Source organism: Podarcis gaigeae (assembly GCF_964106915.1).
Source record: "Podarcis gaigeae genome assembly, chromosome: 3".
Taxonomy (NCBI): domain Eukaryota; kingdom Metazoa; phylum Chordata; class Lepidosauria; order Squamata; family Lacertidae; genus Podarcis; species Podarcis gaigeae.
This window is the reverse complement of record NC_139680.1, coordinates 65,944,387-65,971,055: the sequence shown is the minus strand read 5'-3', so window position 1 is coordinate 65,971,055 and position 26,669 is coordinate 65,944,387. Positions and strand designations below refer to the sequence as shown.

General features: G+C 40.1%; 1 protein-coding gene across 4 annotated transcripts in view; it reads right to left on the bottom strand.

Annotated features, from left to right (window-relative positions):
- Positions 1–469: 469 nt before the first annotated feature.
- The window catches only part of AKAP12 (A-kinase anchoring protein 12), a 67,043-nt gene continuing 40,843 nt past the window's right edge, over positions 470–26,669 (bottom strand). For 2 of the 4 annotated variants that reach the window (XM_083731968.1, XM_083731965.1), the window contains exons 3-4: positions 6,247–13,294; positions 470–4,350 (exon numbers count right to left, since the gene is read on the bottom strand). In XM_083731968.1, coding sequence (XP_083588094.1) covers positions 6,255–13,241 — 6,987 coding nt within the window. In that variant the 5' untranslated portion in view covers positions 13,242–13,294 and the 3' untranslated portion in view covers positions 470–4,350; positions 6,247–6,254. Of the gene's footprint in view, positions 4,351–6,246; positions 13,295–21,439; positions 21,656–26,669 lie in introns of those variants that run through there. The other 2 variants (XM_083731966.1, XM_083731967.1) reach the window with 2 other exon arrangements.

Here is a 26,669-nt window from a genome sequence, read left to right as displayed (position 1 = left end):
CCATGAATTCTTTCTATGTAATAAAAATGCAGATAATCACCTGACCCTAAATATATGTACATAAAAACATGTTCCACTGAGAATTTCAGAGTAACTGTTTAGGATTGCAAAAAGCAAGCGATACTAAAACCCTACAACCACAATTTAGTCTTAAACCAAAAGATGCCCAGGCTGCAATTTGGCATTTAAAGCAGTAGGGAATCCCATAGCTTTATGTGCACCTGAAAATGCTTCTGCAAGTGGTCCTTGTCACAAGCCAAAGCCCAGTTGGTGCATTCCACCATTTCTTGGGATCAATGGAGTAATGGTGTTATTTCATGGGCCCCTCAGCTTTCAGGAAAAGATGAATGCTAGTTCCCTGGCTAGAAGTTCTCAAAGTTGTTCTTCTCAGGTACAAATCCCATCAGTGTGATGACAAAGAGACTACAAAGAACAGCAATTATAAGAATGACAAAGGACACAGTGAGCATGAATTGTGTTTGTATTTTATTTAGTCCATGAAAATCTACCTTAAAAACAACATATAAAATCAAAGTATTGGTTAATCCAATACATTGGATTAAGAAGAAACTGCAAAAGCTTGGAGTTGTGGCACAAGCTAAAAGTTTGCAGCCTCGTCTTGAGTATTTCTGAGGCCAAAAGCAATACACTGTAACAAAGCAGTATCTGTGTATGGAGACATGCTCCCTGCACCATGGGAAAAAATCTATTGGTGCTTTTGGTTTTTGGAGACGGGTCAGTTAAAAGCAGAAATATTGGTAATGTGATTTGTGTTCTTTGCATTGCTTAGAAAGGCCCTAGATCAGTATTTTTTTAAAAAAACCCCAAGCAAGAACTAAGCACTTGTTCCCCAACTTCTAGCCAGGTAATTTACATTGTGATTACTAGGTTTTATTTAAATGTTTAGATAACTTTACATATTTATTAACAGCCTCAGAGCTATAAAGATTAGAACCAGGATAACATAGGCCATGCCACTGTTTTATTATTATTATTTAGCTTGTTGCAGCTACTGCAAAATGGCTTTCCATACACACGTTACATTTCACAGCGGGTTTTCCATTTGCTTAGCACTGTAAAACAGGGCTGTGAAATTCACAGGCCCTGTTTTGTGGCCTGCCGGGTGTGAGATAAACTTCTTTCAAGGTCCCCTTCGGCTATGAAAGGTTCATCAAGCATCTACTAAACCCATGACTGGTAGGCCATGTGAAGTTCAGGGACAATGACTTTGACAGACTTGTTGTAAAGCACACAATGAAAGTGATCAAAATAGCATTTGGCAATCAGAACAAACTTTCTAATTCATACTCTAACTGGGGAAGCTGCCACTAAGGTGGGGGAGAACCAAAGATTCCCCCAAATAATTTTGGAACACACCATGTTACTGAATGTTTTACACATTTGTACACATTGTAGACACACACATGGAATACATCTAACTGATCCACAAACAAGCGGCTACCTGTATTTCTTTTTTTTCTTCTTAGAGGCCATTGAGCGTTAACCTTCAATACTTTTTAAAGTTTCCATTTTGCACTGAATAAACTAAACTTTCTTACAAATTCATTCATATCAAGAAGTTCATATTTTACCACACTAAGTCCAGAAGGAGGCACGTGCTAACTTGTGTACATACATACACCATCTACTTTTCAGGGAGACAGATTTCTGCGGTGCTATTCACCAGCTCACTGTTTTGCTTAGTAAAGAGGCTTCATGGACTAGCACCCACTAGGAGTGAAAGGGTTACTGGTTTTGATTATTCTCTCCTACCATGTCTTACAAATGTAAGACACATTGATCCCAAACTTGATCCAAACTGAACAAGCAAACTGCTCACAAAAGTGGTGTAATTGTGTGGTGGGGGGGGGGAGGCCATCATTTTGGAGAAAAGTTAGCAGATACATGGAGAGTCTTCAGTTGGTGGGCCTAGGGAGGTGGGTTGGGAGAGAATACCTTGCCACTGTTACACTGTGTGTACTAGCCGCAATCAAGAGACAGAGATGGAGGAGGCTTACTAGCAAGCAGCTGCCATCTGTTCTGGCAGCACTGCTCAATAGCTGCCAGGAAAGAGATGGGGGAACCCACCCACCGCAATTTACTATTCAGTACTTCCTGGCCCAACTCATGGGCTAATTTGAAAGCTAAACAATCATCCAGGCTGCCAGTTTGGCAACTCTGTAATCCAAAAGGGTTCAATGATTATACCAAAATGATGTTATTATTTCTTGCACTGTGACACCAGTGGATCTTCGTCAGCGAAGGCAGTAACTGAAACTGAAAGAAAGGCTGTAGATACCGTACATTTTTAAAGAATGGCGACTCACCTTTCTTATCCACCTAGCTATTTAAAATTATTTCAGTTATATTTTGAAACGAACCGATGTATTAGTGTTTCACTTTTCTGATGTTCAAAGAAACCCTGTTGTCTTTATACCTTTTAAGAGGGTTTATAAAAAGCATTGTTTCATTTTTAATTTTCATAAATCGGCTACTTCATCGCAGAACTGCAAATTTTGCCAATACACTGAGAACATTGCATATTATTATTTTGCATTTTATTAGCAGAGCTGTTCCAGGTAAGTTAGATGAATTTTTAAAAACTCACAACTTTCCATATTCTATTTGAAGAAAGGCAGTATTGTTAGCTAAAAGTATTTCTAAGCTACATTATGCATACAGCAACCACTAGATGGTACTATTAGACCAGTGACATTTTTCTTTCTTTACTCATTGTGCAGCTCCCCAAAGGTCTTATTTGGCTCACTTAGATAATTTTCAAATAAATTACTATACATGTAGGACAATGAAGCTGCTGAGCCATGCAAGACACAGCTGAGACAGGTACGAAGGCTACAAAGTGCAATAAAACTTGACCTTCTAGACATGTTTGGTGTCTAGAAGATCAAACACTAGATGCTTTGAATATTTTAATTTTCTTTCAATTATTTAGCATTTCAAGCCTGCCCAGTTTTATGCACAACCTATACTGACCAGTACTAAACTCTGCAATCCTCCATTAACGAAACAGAAGAGTGACTCCTGCTCAATGTTTCCTAAATTGTGGGGCTTTTAAAATTATTAATTAAGAGCACAAAGCTCAGTATAAGCCAAATTTTTGTTTAAATCACTTTTCAGAAATCAGAGTTTTCTAAATGTACACAAGCATAATGAAATATACTTTCCTACTGAGGGGACACACATATAGAGCAAACATAATCCTTTACTCATCAAAAACTTTTTGAAAATAAATTGTCTTACTTCATGACATGGATGTTCCAAAAACAAGAGAGCATTAAATGTTATGCTAAAAATTGAACCATCTTTATTTTTCTTGATAGCTTCAAACCAGTTCAGCATTTGCCTAAAGTTATGATGGTATGACAGTTTCTTAAATGGACTAAGGGAAGGCTGAGGAAACATTGATGGAGCTATTTATTTGTCTGGCTTCTAAAGACTTTCCACTTTCCCTTAGAATTAAACTGTACTCAGATAAATGTGAAAGTCAGTGCAGACTTAGGGAGGCTTAAGTACACTGAAATCTTTCTTTTTTAAGTACGCCTAACTCTCCATTTGAATGTAACTGACATATTTTCAACACACAATGCCATAGTGCTATGCTTATAAAAGGTGATGGAAAATAAAGTCCTGTTTAGTAAACCAGTAACACAACTATTCCAAAGCAAAACTATGCCTTTTGAGTATGTCTTGTACCAAATCAAGACCCAATACAACATTGAACATGGTTCTCACACCATTCTACACCATGGAAAGCCAATGCAAATGTATTCTGATCTATCTGTGGCCAACTGTAGCTCACTCACAATTCTTCCCTATCGGTCACATATTTTGTTTCTCTACCGGGTGAGACAAGTGAGATCATTTTCTTTCGTTCTCTTTCTTTTTCTTTCCACATATAAAGAGGAGGAAATATACATTAAAATTGGATTTTGCTTGAAGATATACACATAAATACACAAAGAATTACAATCCAGTTTTGGAAGCACTGATAAAATGGGGAGCTTAAAAGATGCCAACTTCCTTCCCAGGTTAAGGTATGGATGTCATTTCAGCAAAAGTTAACACTTTCTGCCCCCCACTCCAACTCATCAGCAAAAAAATATAAAAGAATATTGTGAAGAGCAAGTGTTGACAATCAATAGTAAAAGACGACGGTTCAAGCTCCTGATGGTATCTCAGGATTGTCAGCTATATTTCTCAGAATGACATCAGACATCTGTTCTCTGTTCCAAATCAGTGACCTTCAACCCAATTAAACAGAATCCATTATCTTCTGCTGCTGCTTCAGGAACTGGTCCCTCCAAATATAAAGACACAACTTTTCCAGAACTGTGGAAACAAAAGTAAAGAAAAATTAACAAAATCTTGCAGCCCGAGCCTTTTATCCAGAGTGATGGCAGTACCATCATATTATAATGGACTTTTTCTATGCACATCATGAACCAAATCTAGATGCCACATCAATGGAAGTAGTCAGTAGTTAAGCATGATGCTGCTATGCAGCGGCTGGCAACAGTGGCACTATGTGGGAAACTGCCCAGGCTGGAAATGACTCAGTCATAAGCCCTTAAAGGCAGGACAGACTAACCGTTCGCCAACCTAAGGTAGCACTAAAAAGGGGCTAATGATGTGTTTTTCAGCTTGGAAAAGTTAGCAAAATCTCATGACGTAAGCAGCATACAATGGTACATCGGGTTACAGACGCTTCAGGTTACAGACTCCGCTAACCCAGAAATAGTACCTCGGGTTAAGAACTTTGCTTCAGGATGAGAACAGAAATCGTGCTCCGGCGGTGCAGCGGCAGCTGGAGGCCCCATTAGCTAAGTGGTGCTTCAGGTTAAGAACAGTTTCAGGTTAAGAACGGACCTCCAGAATGAATTAAGTACTTAACCCAAGGTACCACTGTAATTTATTCCTGCCTCCAGCACCCCGCTATAAGGCCAGACTTCCTCAAACTCGGCCCTCCAGATGTTTTGAGACTACAATCCCCATCATCCCTGACTACTGGTCCTGCTAGCTAGGGATCATGGGAGTTGTAGGCCAAAAACATCTGGAGGGCAGAGTTTGAGGAAGCCTGTATAAGGCTGAATTGTTAACTTTCCCTTGCCAGAAGAAAAGGAGAATGCAGCGGTGCAACGGTGGGGAACCTGTGACTATCCAAATGTCAGACTACTGTACAACCCTTACTTGGTATTTCACCATGCTGGCTGAAACTGAAGGAACTGAACTCCAATAACATCTGGACAACCACAGGTTCATCATCCCTGCAGTAGTCGGTAAGCAAAAGAAGCAGGCAAGCAGTGATTAGCTTTAATCGGTGTTTTGATTTGTCCGATAGTTTGCCTGTGATAGGTATGCTCTAAGCACAGCTGAGGAATATGCGGTTGACTCCTCTTTTTACATTAAGAAACCTATTGGGAGGTAGCCAATAGGTTTGGCTGCTATCTCACTGGATCTTATTATTGTGCCAGAGAGGACGTGGTTTGGCTGCAGGAACAGCCTGAAGATGCTGACTCAGCTCCCACCTGCGTACAAGGCAATGTGTGGGATGGCGGGATGGCGGAGGAGAGGCAAGCACACATAGCAGCAAATACAAGCCCAGCCACAGCAGATAAGATTTAAGGTGGGGACAGCTAAAACAGCATTGTGAGTGGAGCAACTACATGGTGCTGGTCACTGGATATATCCTAGGGAGAGGGAAAAGTGTATTTAAAAAAAGTTTGGGTAGCGATTAAAACGGTACACTTAAGCCTCACAGGAACCTTATGGTAAGAAGAGTTTCAGACCACCTTAATAAAGGGGTAAGAGAGTCAAGTTGCTCTGAATATATCCTGTTAACCTGCTGCATCATTCAGTGGGGCAACAGACTAGGACAATGCCATAAAGCCATCTGTTGTAATTACAGAAATGAACATTTCCTATTCAGCCACAGATGTATATGGCTTTAAGTTGTGTGAAGGCCTCCTCCTCTAGGTTTCACTGTTTTTTTAAAGAACAAAGTTAAATTCTGAAGTTCAATTGAATGCAAAAGACGGCTTAGAGATATTTCTAAAAAAATACTAAGTACAGTCTCTCAAACAAGAAACTGAAAACCTGTTCTAAGTCATTTGACAATGAAATATATGACCATAATTTGTAGTTCTGATAGCAAGTTATCTAGCTCAATTATCTAGCTTAAAAAGCCACTGAAAATAGTTAATTATTCTGAATTTAAATAGTACTTACATTAAGCCTCAGGATTCAGTGAGCTCTAAGCTTAGCTGTGGACTCTCACTGATGGTGTAGTCTTGATTATTTACATCTTTCTCTGTGTATGTCTCCACGAATCCTGTTGATTGGCTCTGGTCATCTTTGTTTTTCATAGGTGTTTGTTGTTCTATAAACTGCTGTTGGATCTGAACAGTCTGCCCAGCTTCTACATCAGTCAGCCTTGGTTGGGCCACTTCAAGTGACTCTTTGGGTAGATCTCCTGAGGCAGTATCTTCTACTGCTGGTCTCTGAATCTCTGTTGGAGTGGCTGTATCCCCTGCAGAATGCAGCTTTGGTTCACCATTTTCTTTCTGGAAATCTGTGTCTTGCTTAATTTCTTTCACAATTTCATTCAGAGATTCAGAGTCTTGTGCTACTGTTGTCACAGTGCCTGATCGTTCATCTGGCTGCAACATCAGTTTCACTTTAGCATCTTCAGATTTATCAGAAGCAAAAGGCATTTCTTCTGCCACTTTGAAGGCCTCTTGATTCTCTGCAGACTGAGTTAAAATTATATTTGATGGTTGGATCTCTAGATTTTTCTCTCCTTTGCCTTTTACAGGAAGAATCTGACCAGTCTGCAAACTTTCCTGAATTTCAGATTTATGTACACCCTGTAGAAATGGCTCACTCTGCTGCTTTGACACAGATGGCAACTCTTCTGTTTGCTCCAATGTATCAACAGCATTCTGGATGATTTTCAGCACAATTTTTGTACTCTGTGACTCTATAGTCACCGATTGAACCACATCTTTTTGAAATTCTATATGAGTTAAAGAGGGGCTTCTTTCTGGAGGTGTCTTTTTTTCACCTTCTTGACTTGATTCTAATCTCTGAAGCTTCATTTCTGGGCTGGAATCCAATACAGACTTCTGGATCAAATCATCTTTGGTGCATGTTACTGCTGCTAAAACTGCCTCCTCTACCACTGAATTTGCTTTCCCAGACCATGACACTGTATCCTTATCAGGACCTAGAGCCCCAAGTCCTTGTTGAACAAAGCTCACCTGCTGAACTGTTTTGAATGTGGTTTCTTTTGGCTCCTCCAGGAGAGACTGCAGGTTTTCAGTTAATGTTTCCGTAACTGTGACATTCTCTGCAATAACTTGTTCTTCGACTGTTGCAGCTGTTACTGTTACAGAGGATTTATGAACTCCGTAACTTTGTGCTTCAGGAATGTCAGTGGTGATAACCTCCTGCTGCTCAGTGAACATTTCTTGCTGCACTGGAGCTGCACAAAGTGCATCAGCATCCATAAGTTCAATTTTCCCTGTTGATTTTTCTGTTTCTGTTACTAGCACCTTCTCCGACAACGCTTGCCTTCTCTCAGAGCTATCTGAAATTGTGGCAGATTGTGAAAGTGGAAGGACTGTTTCCAGGGGCAATTTACGAGGGCACACTTCACTCTGTACACAAACACCATTTATACCTGCTTCACTACCTTCTGTGACAGAACTATCTCCTTTCTTTTCTGAGAAGACATCTGATAAAGCACCAGAGTCCGAGATGAGGGTGTCTCCAACTTTGGTCTTTACTGCTTCAGTTGCTACAATTCCTGAGAATTTCGCTTCAGTTGTTAGCTCTATGTTTTCGACCTCTTTTTTCACAGAATCCACAGCTGCCTCACTTTTCACAGTGCTGTCCTCTGTTAACTCAGCCTTAGTGTGTTTTGATCCCAAAGTAAGTGCATCTTCCTTTTCATTCTGCACAGATCCTTCAGTTGCGGTTACAAGTGTGACATCCTTCAGTTCATTTCTTTCTGGAACGTCAACCGCAATTCCTTCTGTGCCTTCCAATTTCAAGGTATGGCTGGCATCAGCTACATCCTTCTGGATGACATCCACTGCATTTTGATCAGCTTGCTCTGTTGATGTTTTTACTAGGGGAGAATCATCTTTTACTTCGTTCTTTGAAAGCTCCTCAGTAACAACTGCATCAAAACATTTTGATTCTAAGGAAAGGGAAACATCTTGCGTTTCTCTCTGCTCAGGAGCTTCAGTCTTGTCACTAATTACAGGGGCTTTATCATAAATTATCTCAACGGATGTTGCTAGGGAATCTGAAGTATCTTCAACCTCAGAGTTGAAACTGACCTCATTCTCCACATTCTTCAGGATCTCTTTTACTTCCGGCTGTTTGGTGGCAGTGGTTTCTGCTTCCATAATTTCTTCCGACTGTTCTGAAAAGACCTCCTTATGCACTTTCTCAGAAGGAAATTTCACTTCCACTTTTGCATCCTCCTTCTCTGCAAAGACCTCCACACCAGCCTTCATGGCTGCCTTCTCTATGGGGGCTTCTGTTTTCTCTTCACCTTCTGCTTTTTCTACAGAGGATGCCACTTTTGCCTTCTTTGCGGAGTCCTCTGCACCCAACTTTTTTGCAGGAACCTCCACTTGACTCTTTTCCTTGGCAATCTCTACAGCAGACCCTATATCCACCTTCTCTGCAGGAGTTTCCATATCTAGCTTTTCATCTGGCTGATCTGATGAGGCCACTGTTTCTGCCTTCTCTGCAGGCACCTCTGCTTCCACCTTCACATCTGGCTTCACTGTGATGGCCTCCACACAAACAGATGCATTTGATTCTTCTGCTGCAGCTTTTGTCTTTTCTATAGGGTCCTCCACTTTCATAATCTCTGAGGGAGCCTCTGATTCCCCCTTGTCCGTGGAGGTCTGCACTTCCATCTGTGTTTTGGAAATCTCAACTTCCACCTTTTCTACATCTGCCTTCACATCTACTTTCTCTGTGCAGGCATCTGCCTCCAACTTTGCATGTGCCTTTTCTGTAGAGATCTGTGCTTCTGTCTCTTTTATATGTTCCTCCACTTCTTTTTCTGAGGGGGACACTGCTTCTGCCTTTGTGGGAAGCTCCAAGTCCTCCTTTAATTCTGCCTTCTCTGCTTCTACCCTCTCTTCGAGGAACTTCATTTCCACCTCTTTGACACGGCCATCTGTTTCTACACTCTGCTTATGGGTCTCAGTCTCTTCATTCTGCTTGTGGACCTCCACTTCCACCTTTCTTGTGGGCAAGTCTTTTTCTACAGTCTCAGCATGGAGAGGTTCAAGTTTCTCATTTACCATAGAAATATTGGTTTCTGATTTCTGCATTTGGCCCTTGGGTTCCACCTTCTGTACGTGGGTCTCAGTTACCACAGAAACCTCTGTGTCTTTGTTCTGGATGCAGGCCTCAACTACAACATTCTCTGTGCTTTCTGGTAGTAAGCCAAGTGTGGCATGTTTGGCCATACCTAGGTCACTGACTTCAGTTACTGCATTCTGCACTGGCACTTCAGTTATCTTGCTCTGGATGGGTGCCTCAAGCACAAAAACTTCAGCACAGGGAGGCTCAGCTTCTTTTATTTCTTTTTGCACAGGGGCTTTTACTTCATCTGCAGCAGTTACTAATTTAGCTTCTAAGTCAGGTATGGTGTTCACCACTTGTTCAAGTTTCTGGGAGAACTGAGGCTTCTCTTCATGTGATATTTTTGCCAATTCATCAACTGCTCGACCAGTATCTGTAATCGCACCTTCAACTGCATCTTTTAAATTTGTTTTGGATTCCTTTGCCATGCCAACAACATTTACTTCTGGCCCTTCTTCAGGGGTTACTGTGATAATGACAAATCCTTCCTCTTCAGCAGTCTGTTTTTCAATGATTTCTTGAACAATTTCTTGTTCAATCTTTGAATCATGACTCTCATCAGTCTTTTCCAAGCTAACAGTTTCTTTCGAGCTTTTCTTCACCTCTACACAAATGTCATTACTCTTCTCCAACGCTTCCTTCGGACTACTTTCTTTAGCTTCATCTTGACTTTCACTACTTTCACTAACTTGGATATCTGTCTTCTCTGGTTCTTCCTTTGAGGGTGGTTCTGCCTCTTGAAATATGATAGTAGTTTCTTGCCCTTTTTTCTCTATTTTCTCAGGCAGAATTGTTTCCTGTGCTTCGCTGGACAATTTAACTCTTTCAGCAACTTCTTGCAGAATTTCCTGTGTTTGTTTATTTAGTTCTTTTAGGTTTTGCTGGCTTTCCTCTACCTCCTGCACAGGTGTTACTATTTCTGTTGTATCAGGGGACTCAGTTAGCCTTGAAACTGCTGAAACCATTTCCGTTGTCTCTTCAGCACAGGATACTTCAGCTGTTTCTTCAACACCTGAAGTTTCTTCTCTAGCTGTGATTGCTTCTGAGGTTAGAGTGTCACCGCTAAACTCCTTTTGAATTTCTGGCATGACTTTAGTAACCACCACCATTTCTTCCACAATTCCAGTTTCAGAGATCTGATCAATATGTTTCTCTTCATCTTCCTTTGCATGTTCAATGGACTCTGTCACAGCAGCCGATATCCAAGATGGTGATCTTTCTTCAATACTTGTAACTGCTCTCTCTCCTTCTACCATTGTGACAGTAACTGCATGAACTAGTCCTTCATTGGACTGCTCAATAATCAAAGTACTTTCTGACTGGTCTGAAGTTTTCTTAGTTAAATCATCTTGTTTTGCCTTTTGAGCTTCAAACTTCTCTTGTTCAGCAGCATCATACTCTGATAAGGGAACAACGGCTGGAACATCAGAGTCATCCTCATGGATTTCAGTCATTTCTTCTCCAGCTTCCTGAACAGGAGCATGTTCTGGTATTCCATCTGACTTCTTCTTCCTACGACCAGGCATTAGTTTTTTAAATGAAACCCATGATTCTTCTTTTCCAGACTCTCCATCTGAAGTATAATGTTCTAAACTTGGAGCTGTGGAAGATTCTTCATTTCTCTCTTCCATTTTTGTTTTAGATTTTCTTCTTGGGGTTACTAGTCTTTTAAAGGACTCCCATGTTGAAACTCCCTCACCTTCAGATGGGCTTCCAGCTTGTTCTGGTGAAAAACCTCCTTGTCCTTGATCACTTTCTTGTGAGCTTGTAATGGTCATGCTTGGTGCTGTTTCTTTATTGTGCCCATTTTCATCTATTTTCTGTCCTTCTTGAGCAAGTCTTTGTCCTACCTCTTCATCAGAAGTTGATGATTTTCTGGTTCTTTTCTTAGATGAACCTACACAAATTAAGGCTTCCCATGATACAGAAGTATCAACCTTTCTCTTGGGCTCATCTATGCTTTTTTCTAATTTCTGTTCCTCAACGTTTTCTTTTATATCATCCTGCTCTTCACAAGGTGCACTTTCAGTTGAAGATAGAGTAGCAGTTTTTGCCTTCTCAAGTTCTTCTTCCTTATCACTTTCAGAAAGTCTCCTGACCCGTTTCTTAGGAGTCACCATTTTTTTAAATGATGCCCAAGGTGTAACAATGTCTCTTTTCCTCTCCATATCTGAAGTAGAACCATCTTCCGTTTCAGTGGTCTGTGCTGCATCTGTAACTTTTCCTACAGATTCTGTTGTTTCTTCAGGGGAAGAAGCAGAGCTTTCTGCTCTTGGATCTTCTGGACTTTCTGCAGAATCAGACAACTGCTGTGCTTGTTCTGCTGCTTCCCCTAGCTTAGCTTCTTCTCTTTTTCCTTTATGTTTCTTTGCTGACAACTTCTTTAAGCTTGAACTTGTAAAAAGCTTTTTTAGGGGGCTGCCTTGTAACTTGGCTCTTTCTTGAGATGAAAGTAATTCAACTTCATTTGTAATGACTTCTAGAGGTTTGTTTGTTGCTGAATCTCCACTGCTTGGTTCAGTTTGCTTGAGTGGCTCATTTACTAGTTCAACCAAGCTTTCTTTGACTTTTAGCTGTTCATCAGTGGCTTGTCCTTTAATCTCAACATCAGTTTCAACGAACTGTTCAAGAACAAGTTTGGATTTTTCAGTTGGTTTTGGTTCTTTCTTCTCCACAGTAGTGCTAACATCAGTGCATATCTCTGTGGGTCTGTCATCAAAATTTTCTGTTGCCAGAGGAGCCTTCGGTTCAGATATGGCTTCAACTATTTCAAAATGCTCCTCAGGCGTTTCTATAGGCATTGGAGAAGTTGGTGCAGACTGATCTGTTTTTTCTTCAAATACTTCAGTTGCCAGAGGAGCTGCTAGTTCAGATTTTTTCTCAGATGATGCAAGAGGGCTATGCTCCAGGGCCATTTGACATTTTTGTGCAGGCTCCAAGTTCTCCTCCAGGTCGATTTTATTCAAGGTTTTACTGGGTTCTATGTCCACACTTTCAGCAGACATTTGTGGTGATGGCTGTTCAAAGGCAGCAACAGCTTCCTCCTTATGTGTTTCTGTTGAGACATCTATCATTTTTGTTTCTTCTCTTTCTACTATAGCATCACTGGCTTCTATAGACACTTCTGCCTTCTCTTTTTCTGGTATGGGTTTTTCTTTTTCTGATTCTTCAGTGGGAGTGGCTTCCTCTTTTATCACTCCTTTTTCTTGCTCCTGCATTTCTCTCTCAGTGGCTTGCTGTTCTTCTTTAGGTTTCCTGAAACTTGTCCTTTTCCTAAACCCAGCCCAACCCTGGGTAAAGAACTTTCTTAGGGGTGATGATGTTTCATTAGTTAATGGACTTGTTGGAGACTCTGGAGACTTGCTACCATCACTTTTAATCTCTGTCTCCTTGCTTCCTGCTTCAACAGGACCTTCTGTTACCTTTTCAGGAGAAATTTCTTCTTTTGTCTGCTCAGTCTGAGTTTCTTGCTCAGTCTTTTCTACAGGGTAGGGCACCTCACTTTGTGTTTCCTCCTCCACTGTATCTAGCCTGATTTCTTTACAATCTCCAGCTCCTTCCGATAGCACTTCTGTCTCATCTGCTTTCACATTCAGCAACTGAACAGGTTCTGCTTTTTCAGTCTTTTCCTTTCTGACGGTAAATTTGAATCCAACGAACTTAAAAACTTTTTTAAATCCAACATCATTTGCTGATGGAGATTCACTAGGTTCTGCCTGCTCTTCCACTTTTTCTTCTTCTGATGGCAATTGCTGATCAGCATCTTCTGCATCTTTCTGTTCCACATCTATGTTAGATTTATCGGGTGATTCTGCTGGCTTGGTCTCCATATTTTCAGCTGGCTCTTCTTTTAGAATCACATTTGCAGTTTCTCTTTGTCCAACTGTAAGAGACATTTAAAAGCAATAAGTAATTAGGCATTCTGTTATCACAATTCTATTTAAATTGCATAAGAAGTAGAAATAATCACTATTCCTCTAATCCTAGGCACACTTACTTGGGAGTAAGGCTATGGGACTTACCGTATTTTTCCTTCTATAACACGCAGATTTTTTCTTCTAAAAAGGAAGGGGAAATGTCTGTGCGTGTTATAGAGCGAATGTGTGGTCCCTGGAGCCGAAAAAGCATGCAAAAATCAAATCGCGGCGCTACACGCTGCGCTGCACGGAGAAGCGAAACCTGAAAAGAGGAAGCGGCTGCTTTCCTGCATTCTGCCTCAGGGTCTTACTGCCCACCCTCCTCTGTTTCGTTGCTGTGTTTGCTGAAACGGAACAAAGAGCAGGGAAAGCCCCTCCCCTCCAGGCAAGCTCCGGTGCTGCTGGGGGAGAGGGAGAGAGAGGGGGGAAGGGAGAGAGAGGGGGGGAGGGGGAGGGAGAGAGAGAGAGAGAGAGAGAGAGAGAGAGAGATATGGCTGGCTTGGGTGGGGGAAAACTTTTGCCTTTCTTTCCTCCCTCCCGTTAAATCCCTCTCCTGCATTCTTAGCCAGCTGCTTCTCTGCACACCCCTCTAATGTCCCTTCTTTGTTTTTCCTTCGCTCCCCACTTAAAATGTGGTTACAAAGCATGGATCCTCAGGATTTTGGCATTGGGTCACCCCAAATTCACCATCAGATCACATAGCATGTCCATGGCTACAGCCTGCCCCCCCCCCAAATCACAATGGTGCAAAAACGTGGTTACAAACCATGGATGCACAGGGATTCTCAGGATTTTTGCATTGGGTCAGCCCAAATTCACCATCAGATCACATGTCTGTGGCCACAGCATGAAGCACAAAAATTATACATCCACTGTTTCATTCAGAATGTTTTTTCCCTTGTTTTCCTCCTCTAAAAACAATGTGCGTGTTATGGTCAGGTGCGTGTTATAGAGCGAAAAATACGGTAGTTCCAAGTAAACCCAAATAGGAATACACTGCACTATTATTAAAAGTCAAATGCATTGAAATTAATGAGCTTAAACATATTCAGTTTTGTACAAGATTGTGGACATTATATACAGTCGTACTTTGGTTGCCAAACGCCTTGTGACTCGAAAGTTTTGGCTCCCGAATGCCACAAACCCAGAAGTGAGTGTTCCAGTTTGCAAACATTTTTGTAACCCAAATGTCTGACGCGGCTTCTGATTGAGTGCAAGAAGCTCCTGCCACCAATCAGAAGCTACGCCTTGGTTTTTGTACATTTTCATAAGTCAAATGGACTTCCAGAATGGATTCCATTTGAGAACCAAGGTATGACTGTATGCCTTTTAAAATGCATGATAAAAATAGATTCCAGTATTTTAAGGGCATCTATACATAAAATTAACAAAACATAACTATATAGAGAGATAATGAAGTGAAATAAAGTCACTTCAAAATTTGGTTGGAAGCTTTATACTGGAAAAACCTAGGGCTTCAAAAGAATTTTAAATAAATTGTGGACATCAGAAAACAAATATTTTGCTTTCAGAATTTTGATAATGTAAAGGCAGCCACACCATGTTCCCAACCTGACATTCTACTTCCAAAATTTAATAGTATTTTTAATAGCATCTGAGTCAAACCAGCAGCCGAGACCATAGTCTATTTTCATTAGTTAAGAGGCTTTTCTTGTTTTATATTTTTGTAAACCACATTGAGGTTTCTTACAATCAAGCAGCTTATCAATTTTATAAAACAAACAATAAATTTTGGTTGTGATTCCTGGAAGACCTGCTCCATGCCTTGCAAGCCTTTTTTCCACCTGGCCTAGGAGGGAGGGGCCCTGAATGACTGACTCCAGGAGGCTGCTGAGGTACTGTTTAGGGATTTGTTTGTTTGTTTGTTGCTATTATTGCTGTTAATTTTTGTATCTTTATTTTTAGGTATTATGATTTATGTTGAAATTGTTCAGTTTGGTTGTGCACTTTTTGATGTGTTTTACTTTTGCTTTGTTTGTAATTATATAAATCTTTTTATGTTGTAAGCGACCTTGAGCATGGTTTTAACTATGGAAAGGCAGCATACAAATAAAATTATGATGGAAAATACACTGCGCAGCAGAAATAAGCCCAACACTTGATCTCAAGACAGCACAAATGCCTAGGTAAATAGGTATGTACCAAGTTGTCAACAAAAACTCCCAAATTGAAGTTATCTGGTGTATCGCTAGAGGGAGCAAATTCCACAGGCAAAGTGCCACAATGTTAAATAAATGAATTATGTGAAGAACTGTAGTTTTGTCTGTCCTGAATCTCCTTCCTAAGCATCTGCTGAATTAAGAAGCAGGAGTATTTTCTGACATGTTAATTATATAGCAAAAGAAAGAAAAAACAAATCTGTCTCTCTGCTTTTACTGTAAAGGAATCTTTTAAAAGTACCCCTCTATTAAAAATGCTCCAGATCCTCTAACAACTAAATCACATCTGATCTGATTTGCATTACATTAAGCACACTTCCTGACCATGATCAAACCATAATAAAGCAATAATCAATGGCAACTTGCCCTTCCATACAGATGGCTTCCATCTCCAGCCATCCCCAGAATAATTCCTCAAGAGATGTATGCATACTTTCAGAGAGCACTAACATTTTATAGTCATTATGTGCAATGCAGTACCTTCCATATCAACAGGCCAAGCAATTCAAATTTGAGCGTTTTCCAGTTACCTAAGAACCTTGACTACATATAATTGTACTAGATTTGGCTAAGTACACTATTGGGCCTCTGTTTCGCAGGCTTTTTACAGGAGGAGAAATCCAGGTCTACTACAACTGCTGTAATAGGACCTGCTTAATCACAAACACCTATCACTAGCAACCTTCAAAGCATACACTAGATTCCTATGATACACTGTATGCATTTAAAATTGCAATGAGATGAAGCTGCAGTAAGTGGCCTGAGAATGTTTGCTTGTCAAAAGAAAAGTGTCCACATTTAGGATGCTTCTGTGAGAAATCTATTATCCAGTTGCACCATAACTTTACTTTGAGACTTTCTGGTGAATGCTTTGAAGACCAAAAAAAAAAAAAAAACCACCCCTCTACCTGAAGAACTGTTCAGCTTCAATTTGTTACCAATTTTTTAATACTTCAGTATAGACAAGATCTACCCTGCCAGACCTTTTGAGAATTTGGATTGGAAAATCTTATTATTAGGAATGCATTTTAGTTGATGCTGTTCTTTTAATTGGATTTTTTGTTGTTTTATTCCGCATCATAAGCCACCTTGAAGACTACATGGTGGAAAATTAGCTACCAGACTAAGTTCAAGGTGCTGGTTTTAGTGTATAAAACCCTATACAAATTGGAATCAGGATACCGAAATATCATCTTACCCCTTACATATCCAGTTGACCCCTGCACTCTGCAGGTGAAGAAGGCAAATACTATTTTATTCTGAGCTCTGTTCTGCACAATTTAGGTATTAGGCTTTTAGTGCTGTGGTACATACCCTTTTGAATTCATTCTCTTTAAATATTAAACAGGACCCCCCCCCCCATCTCTGTTGGCTTATTGGTGCCTACTAAAGACCTTCCTCTTCCTACAAGCCTTTTAGGTCGAGTTCTTTCCCAGTCTGCATCTGTGTTCAAATTGTTTTTAATGTGTTTTTATTGCTTGTTGTTTGCCACCCTAAACTCCTTTGGGAGGAAGTGTAGGATATAATTTCTATGAATTTAAGCAGAATATAAGTTAAACCATAAACAAATTGGTCCCAGAAAGCATTAACTGTTGAGATACACATTCCTCTTGCTACTAACACACCATTTTCAACTATGGTTTAAAGGTTAGCACACAGCATGTGGGTGCATGCTGCTGAAAGGACAGGCATTTCACTTCTCCTCTGCTCCAGCTATCACCATGCTGCTAGGAGCTAAGCCGTGGTTTGGCTTAGTGTTATGTTCAAACCAAGGTTTGTGGCTTGCTTTCCCCAAACAAGCCACATTCCCAGCAGAGGAGCAACACTGCTACAACAGTTTTCAGCTTTAAACCACAGTTTAGTTTAACTCTCATTTAAAGTACCTTGTGAAGCAGACCATAATATTTAGAAATTAATGATTGCAAGTTTATCAGGCGCTGTCTTATTGTTCCATTGTCATTTGACATGTCAGAAGCAAAACAATTACCTTCAAAAAGAAAAATTAATTTGTTGACAAAAATGAACAGCAGAGGGCAGTATTTCATTGCTATTTTACTATAAAAATCTAAAGGTTTATGTGAAATACTAGGTGCATAATATAGACGAGATTGGCTATAACTACATTCAATGTATTTTTTAAAACTCAAGATATGCTATGCTTATGGATTCATAAGAAAAAGCATGCCAAAACAAAATAACTTTCAATGATGCCTATGAATAGCAATGATGCCAATAAAATAAAATTCACTGAAAAAGTATGATTACTGCTTTTAAGAGTACTAATTACAATTCTAGAAAGGTTTACCCCAGATCAACTTGAAAATGCTGAAAACTACTTTGTGTTTCAAGGAGTGGCTCCACCCAAACATCCAAATATTGTACCCCAAAGCTTCTTTAGCCACACCCTGTCCTACATCAAGTCTCCTCCATAGTTCCATTCTGTGAGTGCCCAACAACGCTGCTCTCTATTGTAAAAAGCACTCATTACTTTGCAGAGTAGCTTTATGTGCAGTTACATCAAAGGGATGGTGTAAACAATGTTGATTTCAGGTCTAAAGACATTCAAAACTATCTGTCAACCATAGAGAACAGTGTCTCTTAGTATAACTCTGCTGTTTGTGGTTTGCTTCTCTGAAATGCCAGTTCATACATATATATGGCAGTAATGACTCAATGAAGTCAGCATTACTGACTTTGTTCTTAATTGTGCAGTGTGAAAAGAAGTGACGAGACAGCTTAACTGAATGTCACATGTATACATGTAATGAAATTTTAGTTAGCTTTTTTTTTAAGGTTCCGTTAAGTTTCATCTCCCCCTGTGCCCCCAATACTTTGGGGTAGAGGAAGATTTTAATCTGAAAAATAGGACCTTGAAGAAGGATCAACTCCAGCACTGTAATCACTATTTTAATTTATACTTTAGACACCAGCATGACTTTTTCAGATTTCTACGTAACCAGAATACCACTCCTGTACTATACCTTTTAAAAAAAAACCTTAATGAGGCATTAGAATGATTTAAGCCTTCTCTGTCACTGAATGAGAAGCAGAACAAAGAGTAAAAGGCACCCTTTTCTTAGTCCTCTGATCAAGCCAGGAAGATCTGGCAAGGTATGCATGCAGGTGGTGTAAATGAGAACATGCACATTCAAAATCATGATACTCATCCAGTCCCACTCCACAGGCTGGATGAGTCATGGGAATACACATTACATCTATGGCTACTAGTTGTTTCAAGTACTTGTACTCAATCTCTGTTCACTACAACTTCCCTTCGTATAATACACAGGCACTCATTTATTCCCACAGTTGATATTGATGTGGTTGGTACTATAGAGCTTATTTTACTTAGAACGTGCTGTTAGAAATCTAGGTCCAACATTCACAGTCATTTGACATACAATGTAAAAAGAAAACACTTCCTTATTACTCTTAGGGAAAACTCTTAGGGAAAACTCTAGCTTGGGCCTTAAAGCAGTTGCTTTATGACGATGCCCTGATTAGGAAGATAAACTATCCATTCCAACATGAATGGAATCAAGTGAGTGTCTACTACCACAATACCTAAAAAGTGTTACACATACATTTTACTTCTAACAAACATTTCAAACTTTTTCCGTTTCCCCCACCTTCTCTCTCTCCTTACAAGAAAGGAGAGATACCATTTCTTGTAGTTGGAAGACAGAAAGTATTTCTCAGGCTGTAATAGTTAAATCTGAAACACCTCATGTGCTTGCAGTCAACCATGTCAACATCTGGAGCTGGTTGACTCCCCCCCCCCCCCAAGGATTTGCTGCCCTGCCCTGGATTTTCTCCATGAATTCTCTACATTCTGTATCCATCAGATATATGTCATACACACCCGGGTCTCTAATGTTCCAAAATTCTCTAGCCACTTAAAGTCTCCAAACAATTTTTAAAACAAAACTTAAGTTTATTCCATATTTAAACATCTAAGACCAGAATAATCTCTCTATTTCATAGTTAATCCCACTGCCATCAGTGTCGTTGATTGTGTTTAACTGAGAGCAGATCATTGCCTTGAAATATTTGGTTTAAACCAACTGCTGTTAAAAAATTCACAGCTCTATTTTGTACCTAGTGTTACAATATATTTAATGTGGAAAGAAAATTGCTCACTGTCATGAGTCTAACAACAGCTGGTCCAACTGAACAATTTAAGAATGAATTTGAACTGCCATACTTCTTCACTCCAAGTATAAGCTGGCTTTTTGTTATAGGAATTCAATTGCTGGATACAGTTACATTGAGATTAGAAAAGACTATGCAGGGCAAGCTTTAAAATGTATTTTACCTACATTAAACAAATGAACTGACCTCTGTGGTGATGTCAGTTCAACCAGCACTTTACAACTGTAAGAGAAGCCATTTTGGCATATAACTGTATATGACATATGGAGTTTTAAGATGTCCCAATTTACTACCAGAATGATAATAAACACATTAGCATTCTGAACGAGTTACAGTAAAGTCAAAACAGAATTGGTCTCTTTCGGTTATCCACATGGGATGCATATACATTCCACAGCACTGATATTGTAAAAGAAAAGAAAAAAGTCATAGTTCTGTTTGTTGGTGCTAGTACTATTTAATGTTTATGAGAAAAGATCAAACAAAAATGACTAATAGGCAAAACTGAGGGGAAATCTCACAGAGATGCAGTAAAACATTTGCATAAGCTGAAAATATTTATTGCCTATATTGCAATAAATATACTATACTGTCCACCATCACTGTTCTTTTTTTTCTATAAATGATGGAATGTTTCAACAAGCATCTCAGCAGGAAAGATAAAATGAAGTGTCTAAACCCTGGCGCTTCTAAGTATTGTTTTTCAGCAACTGTTCCCAACCATTCAGCAATATACTGATGAGTTTCCAAAGGTCTTTGTTTCCAAAATTAAGTTGTAAAGGAGTTTGGGGGCAGAGGGGGTTATAGCTTCCCTCCAAGCACACTAATTAATTCACTCCAATTTAATGATTTTGTGTTTATGAGCAGATACATAGTCCACTTTTTAATGAATAAGATGAAGTGAGCAGTGATCACTTGAACTTCAGAAGTTAAAACAGATGTTTGCTCCATTATTTATGTAGAAAGGTTGTGCCTGGGGTCAAGGATAATGGAAATTAAGGAAAAGGAAGTTTACTTTTAAGACATGGGAGGTTGCAAAAAAATATGAAACCTAGGATCAAATGGCTGAGAGAAAACTCACAGTGTAAATTAAGTGAAATAATATAGTAATTAAATGACATGACTAAAGAGTAAATTGGGGGGGAGAGAAATGAAACTTTTTAAAAACTTATAAGTACAGAATTCTCTGACATTTGAAAGATCAAAAACAAGCAAGCTTCTGTGAGTAGAAAAGATACCAGAGAATATAAAGTACCCCTGCCAATATAAAATCACTAATCCTAAAGTACTTTGTAATCTATGAAATACTGTTGCATTTGAAATACATTGTTCTATAAATTAAACTTCCTAATTTAAAGCGTAAACATGTAGGGAAATTGACCTAACTCAACCACATAAAGATGCTTGAGTTCAACCATATTTACGCAGCAGTAAATGTAACTGCAACAGACTTTCTAGGTAAGTGTGCATAGAGCTGCAGCTTTAGGATTTTAATCCAAAAACACTTCCCCACTCCTATTTAAACATAAATTATAAGTTTTAAAAGTTATTATAGCTGCAATACTTTGCCCACTTATCCGGAAATAAGCACCACTGAACTCAATGGAATTTACTTCCAGGTAGACATGTATAGACTATGCTGTACATGGCTTAAAAAGAACTGCTCCAATATGTGTGTCACATACTTGAGTCCTGGACAAAAGTGCTGCTGCATAGAATCACCATCACAAAGAGACAACAGAACCATCAATACAATTCAAAATGTAAAACATTTCATACCTGTTAGAGTGATAGTTCCCAGCATTTTCTCTACCCTTTGGCAACCTGGATTTTCCTCTCCTCAAAGCAAGACACTCTGTTGTTTTTATTTCTCCAAGTCACAGTGCAATCAGAGGGAGGGAGGGAGGAGGGAAGCAGAGCTAACAGAAACACGTTTCAGTCCTTCAGTGTCTGATGAAAAAGGCAGACTGAAGTTGTGTTTCAGCAGACTGGTCCTTGACAGACAGCTCTCTGTGGCCCATCCCCTCCTTAGCTGCTCGCTGAGTGGGCAGGTTATATTCCTAAATTTAACAATGAGATCTCCACCCTCTGACCAAACCACATTCCCTATTGTTACAAAGGGCTTTATGCAGATCACTGGAAGTCCTTTAGATCAAGGAGGGTGTGTAACATACCTGTCTCTCATATTTACTACATGCCTACTAAGTGAAAGGAGAAAAATTTCCAGAACCACTTTCTATATACAAAATAAGAATATTCCAGCAACCAGACTCTTTCCTCTAGGAACTTTAATCTCAAATATACAGTTCAATGCCATGGTTGAAAGTTCAGTGAAGAACCTTGCAACCTTCATAGAATCATAGAAGAAGAGACCACAAGAGCCATTGAGTCCAACCCCCTGCCAAGCAGGAAACACCATCAGAGCACTCCTGACATATGGTTGTCAAGCCTCTGCTTAAAGACCTCCAAAGAAGGAGACTCCACCACACTCCTTGGCAGCAAATTCCACTGTCGAACAGCTCTTACTGTCAGGAAGTTCTTCCTAATGTTTAGGTGGAATCTTCTTTCTTGTAGTTTGGATCCATTGCTCTGTGTCCGCTTCTCTGGAGCAGCAGAAAACAACCTTTCTCCCTCCTCTACGTGACATCCTTTTATATATTTGAACATGGCTATCATATCACCCCTTAACCTCCTCTTCTCCAGGCTAAACATGCCCAGCTCCCTTAGCCGTTCCTCATAAGGCATCGTTTCCAGGCCTTTGACCATTTTGGTTGCCCTCCTCTGGACACATTCCAGTTTGTCAGTGTCCTTCTTGAACTGTGGTGCCCAGAACTGGACACAGTACTCCAGGTGAGGTCTGACCAGAGCAGAATACAGTGGCACTATTACTTCCCTTGATCTAGATGCTATACTCCTATTGATGCAGCCCAGAATTGCATTGGCTTTTTTAGCTGCCGCATCACACTGTTGGCTCATGTCAAGTTTGTGGTCAACCAAGTCTCCTAGATCCTTTTCACATGTGCTGCTCTCAAGCCAGGTGTCACCCATCTTGTATTTGTGCATCTCATTTTTTTTGCCCAAGTGCAATACTTTACATTTCTCCCTGTTAAAATTCATCTTGTTTGTTTTGGCCCAGTTCTCTAATCTGTCAAGGTCGTTTTGAAGTGTGATCCTGTCCTCTGGGGTGTTAGCCACCCCTCCCAGTTTGGTGTCATCTGCAAATTTGATCAGGATGCCCTTGAGTCCATCATCCAAGTCATTGATAAAGATGTTGAATAAGACCGGGCCCAAGACAGAACCCTGTGGCACCCCACTAGTCACTCTTCTCCAGGATGAAGAGGAACCATTGATGATCACCCTTTGGGTTCGGTCAGTCAGCCAGTTACAAATCCACTGAGTGGTAGCATAGTCAAGACTGCATTTTACCAGCTTCTTTACAAGAATATCATGGGGCACCTTGTCAAATGCCTTGCTGAAATCAAGGTAGGCTACATCCACTGCGTTCCCTTCATCTACCAGGCTTGTAATTCTGTCAAAAAACGAGATCAGGTTAGTCTGACATGACTTATTTTTCAGAAATCCATGCTGACTATTGGTGATCACAGCATTCCTTTCTAGGTGCTCACAGACTGTTTGCTTAATGATCTGCTCCAGAATCTTCCCTGGTATTGATGTCAGACTGACTGGGCGGTAATTATTTGGGTCCTCTCTTTTCCCCTTTTTGAAAATAGGGACAACGTTTGCCCTCCTCCAGTCTGCCGGGACTTTGCCTGTTCTCCAGGAATTCTCAAAGATGACTGCCAGTGGTTCTGAGATCACATCTGCCAGTTCTTTTAATACTCTTGGATGCAGTTCATCTGGCCCTGGAGACTTGAATACATCTAAACTAGCCAAGTATTCTTGTACTATCTCCTTAGTTATTCTGGGCTGTGTTTCCTCTGCTGAATCATTTGCTCCAAATTCTTCAGGTCGGGCACTGTTTTCTTTATCGGAGAAGACTGAGGCAAAGAAGGCATTGAGGAGTTCAGCCCTTTCTGTGTCCCCTGTTTGCATTTCACCATCTTCTCCTCTGAGTGACCCCACTGTTTCTTTGTTCTTCCCTTTTCTACGAACATACCCATAAAAGCCTTTTTTGTTGCTTTTAACCTCTCTAGCAAGCCTGAGTTCATTCTGTGCTTTAGCTTTTCTGACTTTGTGTCTACACGTGCTGGCTATTTGTTTGAATTCCTCTTTGGTGGTTTCCCCCCTTTTCCATTTTTTGTACACATCCTTTTTAAATCTTAACTCAGTTAAAAGTTCTTTAGATAGCCACCCTGGCTTCTTTAGGCACCTTCCATGTTTCCGTCTCATTGGTATTGCCTGAAGTTGTGCTTTTACTATCTCCCTCTTAACAAACTCCCAGCCATCATGAACTCCCTTTCCTTTTAGTATTACTGTCCATGGGATCTCACCCAGCACTTCCCTAAGTTTTATGAAGTCGGCTTTCTTAAAGTCAAGAAATTGAGTCCTAGTATGCTTGGCTGCTCCTTTCCGCTGTATAGTAAACTTCAGAAGAGCATGATCACTTGCGCCTAATGATCCTTCCATTTCTATCCCACTAACCAGGTTATCAACATTGGTTAGGACCAGATCTAAAATGGCTGTTCCTCTTGTTGCTTCTCCCACTTTCTGGACAATGCAGTTGTCTGTAAGGCCAGTGAGGAAACTGTTTGACCTTATGCTCTTGGCTGAGTTTGACATCCAACAAATATCCGGGTAACTGAAGTCCCCCATTACTACTATCTCCCTTCCTTTTGCATGCTTGGCCATCTGTTCCAGGAAGGCATCATCTATGTCCTCCGTTTGGCTTGGGGATCTATAGTAAACTTCCACAATGAGGTCACTGTTATTCTTCTCTCCCTTAATTTTGACCCAAATGCTCTCACTTTGGCTTTGAGGTTCTAAATCTTGGATCTCTTCACAGGTATACCCATCCCTGACATATAACGCCACTCCTCCTCCTTTCTTGTCTGGTCTGTTTCTCTTAAATAGATTGTATCCCTCCATTATTACATTCCAATCGTAGGACTTATCCCACAAGGTTTCAGTGATGCCTATTATGTCATATTTAGTTTGCTGTACCAAGAGCTCAAGCTCATCTTGTTTATTTCCCATGCTTTGCGCATTAGTGTACAGACATTGAAGTCCATTAATCATTCCCCTGTGTCTCTTATTTAAGGATTTTTTCCTCCCACCACTAGGTCTGCGTGCTGTTTGCTCCATTTGGTCTATGACATTTGGATAATCATCTTCATCAATTGATAGACTCCTACCTTCAGGAGCGCTGTCTCCCTTGTAACACCTCAAATGCTAAAGCAATTATTATGGCAATTATGGCATAGTATGTCATAGGCTGGAAACCACTGCATCTGATGCAAGAAACATTATATTCAATTGGCAATTACGTATACATATTTGGGGTGCAGGATGGGGGAATATGAACACAGTGGGATCAAATTGCAATGAAATACAAATAGTGTGGAACATTTTCATTAACGCTCAAATGCATGAAATTTGTCAGACTGCAGACAAGCAAATTACACTTTTAACGTTTTGCTTAATCCATAGCTGTGGATGCAATAAACTATGGTTTGGTTCAGCATTATGTGTGAACATTATGTTAAATGTGTGAATACCTTTAACATGTCTAGTTTTCTCCTAAATAGCTTAGGGATATCAGGATCATGTCAGCACGGAGGGGATTCACCATGCCATTCCTATCACAGTCATAGTCCTGATGACTAAACCCAGGAAAAAAGCTTCTCTCACATGGATCCATAATGGAAGGGAAAGGCTGAAACCTCCTTCCGTTGCACCTTCATCCCAATCCCACCTATCTCCAGAGGCTGTTATTTAAAAGGGGAGAAAAAAATGAACACTCACACATTTACGGTAGTTTTACATTTCATTTGGCCCAGAGTGTGCACTGTAGAGGAAGGTGAGTAATGACGAATGAGTTGTCCTTCAGACACGATCTAACATTACGATTCTTCTCACTGAACAATCCCAGTAACCTCTAACCCAGAATTCCAATGAATAATTTGAAAACTATTGACATGCTTTTGCCCTAACGTTAGCAAAAACAAAACACAAACCCAAGACTGACAAAGGCAACGATGCAGATGCAACAGCATATGCCATGACTATTTTTCCCATGGTGAATGTATCGAATTTAAAACTACAATTAACAAGTAGAAGCTGCAACAAAATATTGCAGCATGGATTGCTCAAATTCAGGTTGCCAGTCAGCTATGCTCTCTCCATGGCACTCCCCTCCAAAAAAAGCAAACCTTCAGTTGTCATTGACTATTTCCAGCTACTTTTGGAGAGATGAATGAAGCTGAAGGCTGGAAGTCTCAGGACAGACAAAATAAAGTACAGTACTTATTCACAAAGCACATAGTTAAAACTATGGAATTAACTCCCAAGTGGTAGTGATGGCCACGGACTTGGATAACTTTTTTAAAAAATTAGATAACTTAATGGAAGATAAGGCTGTTGATGACTACTAGGTACAATGGCTATATTTTCTACCTTCTACCTCCATGTCTTCTACCTTTCTCCCTATATTTTCTATGGTTGGAGACAGTATGCCACTGAATACTCATTGATGAGAATCACAGGAGCGGGGGAAAGCTGTTGTGCTCAGGTTCTGCTTGCGGACTTCCTGTGGGCATCCGGTTGTTCACTGTAAAGACATGGAGTGCTGGACTACATAGGCCTTTAGCTTGATCTTTTGGGCCCCTCTTAAGCATTTATGCACTAAGGAAGAAAGCATTATGCTTGTGTAGTCCTCTCTCCACTGTGCTCTGCTTAATGAATTATGTCTTGGTTTACAGAAAACCAATTTAACATTATATCTGAACTGGGAAACTATGGTTTGCACTTGCCCTGAAAACCATGATTGTAAACTAGGGACATTTCTGATTCTCATCAAGACCCTCCAGAAGTCAAAAGTATGTCAGAAAGA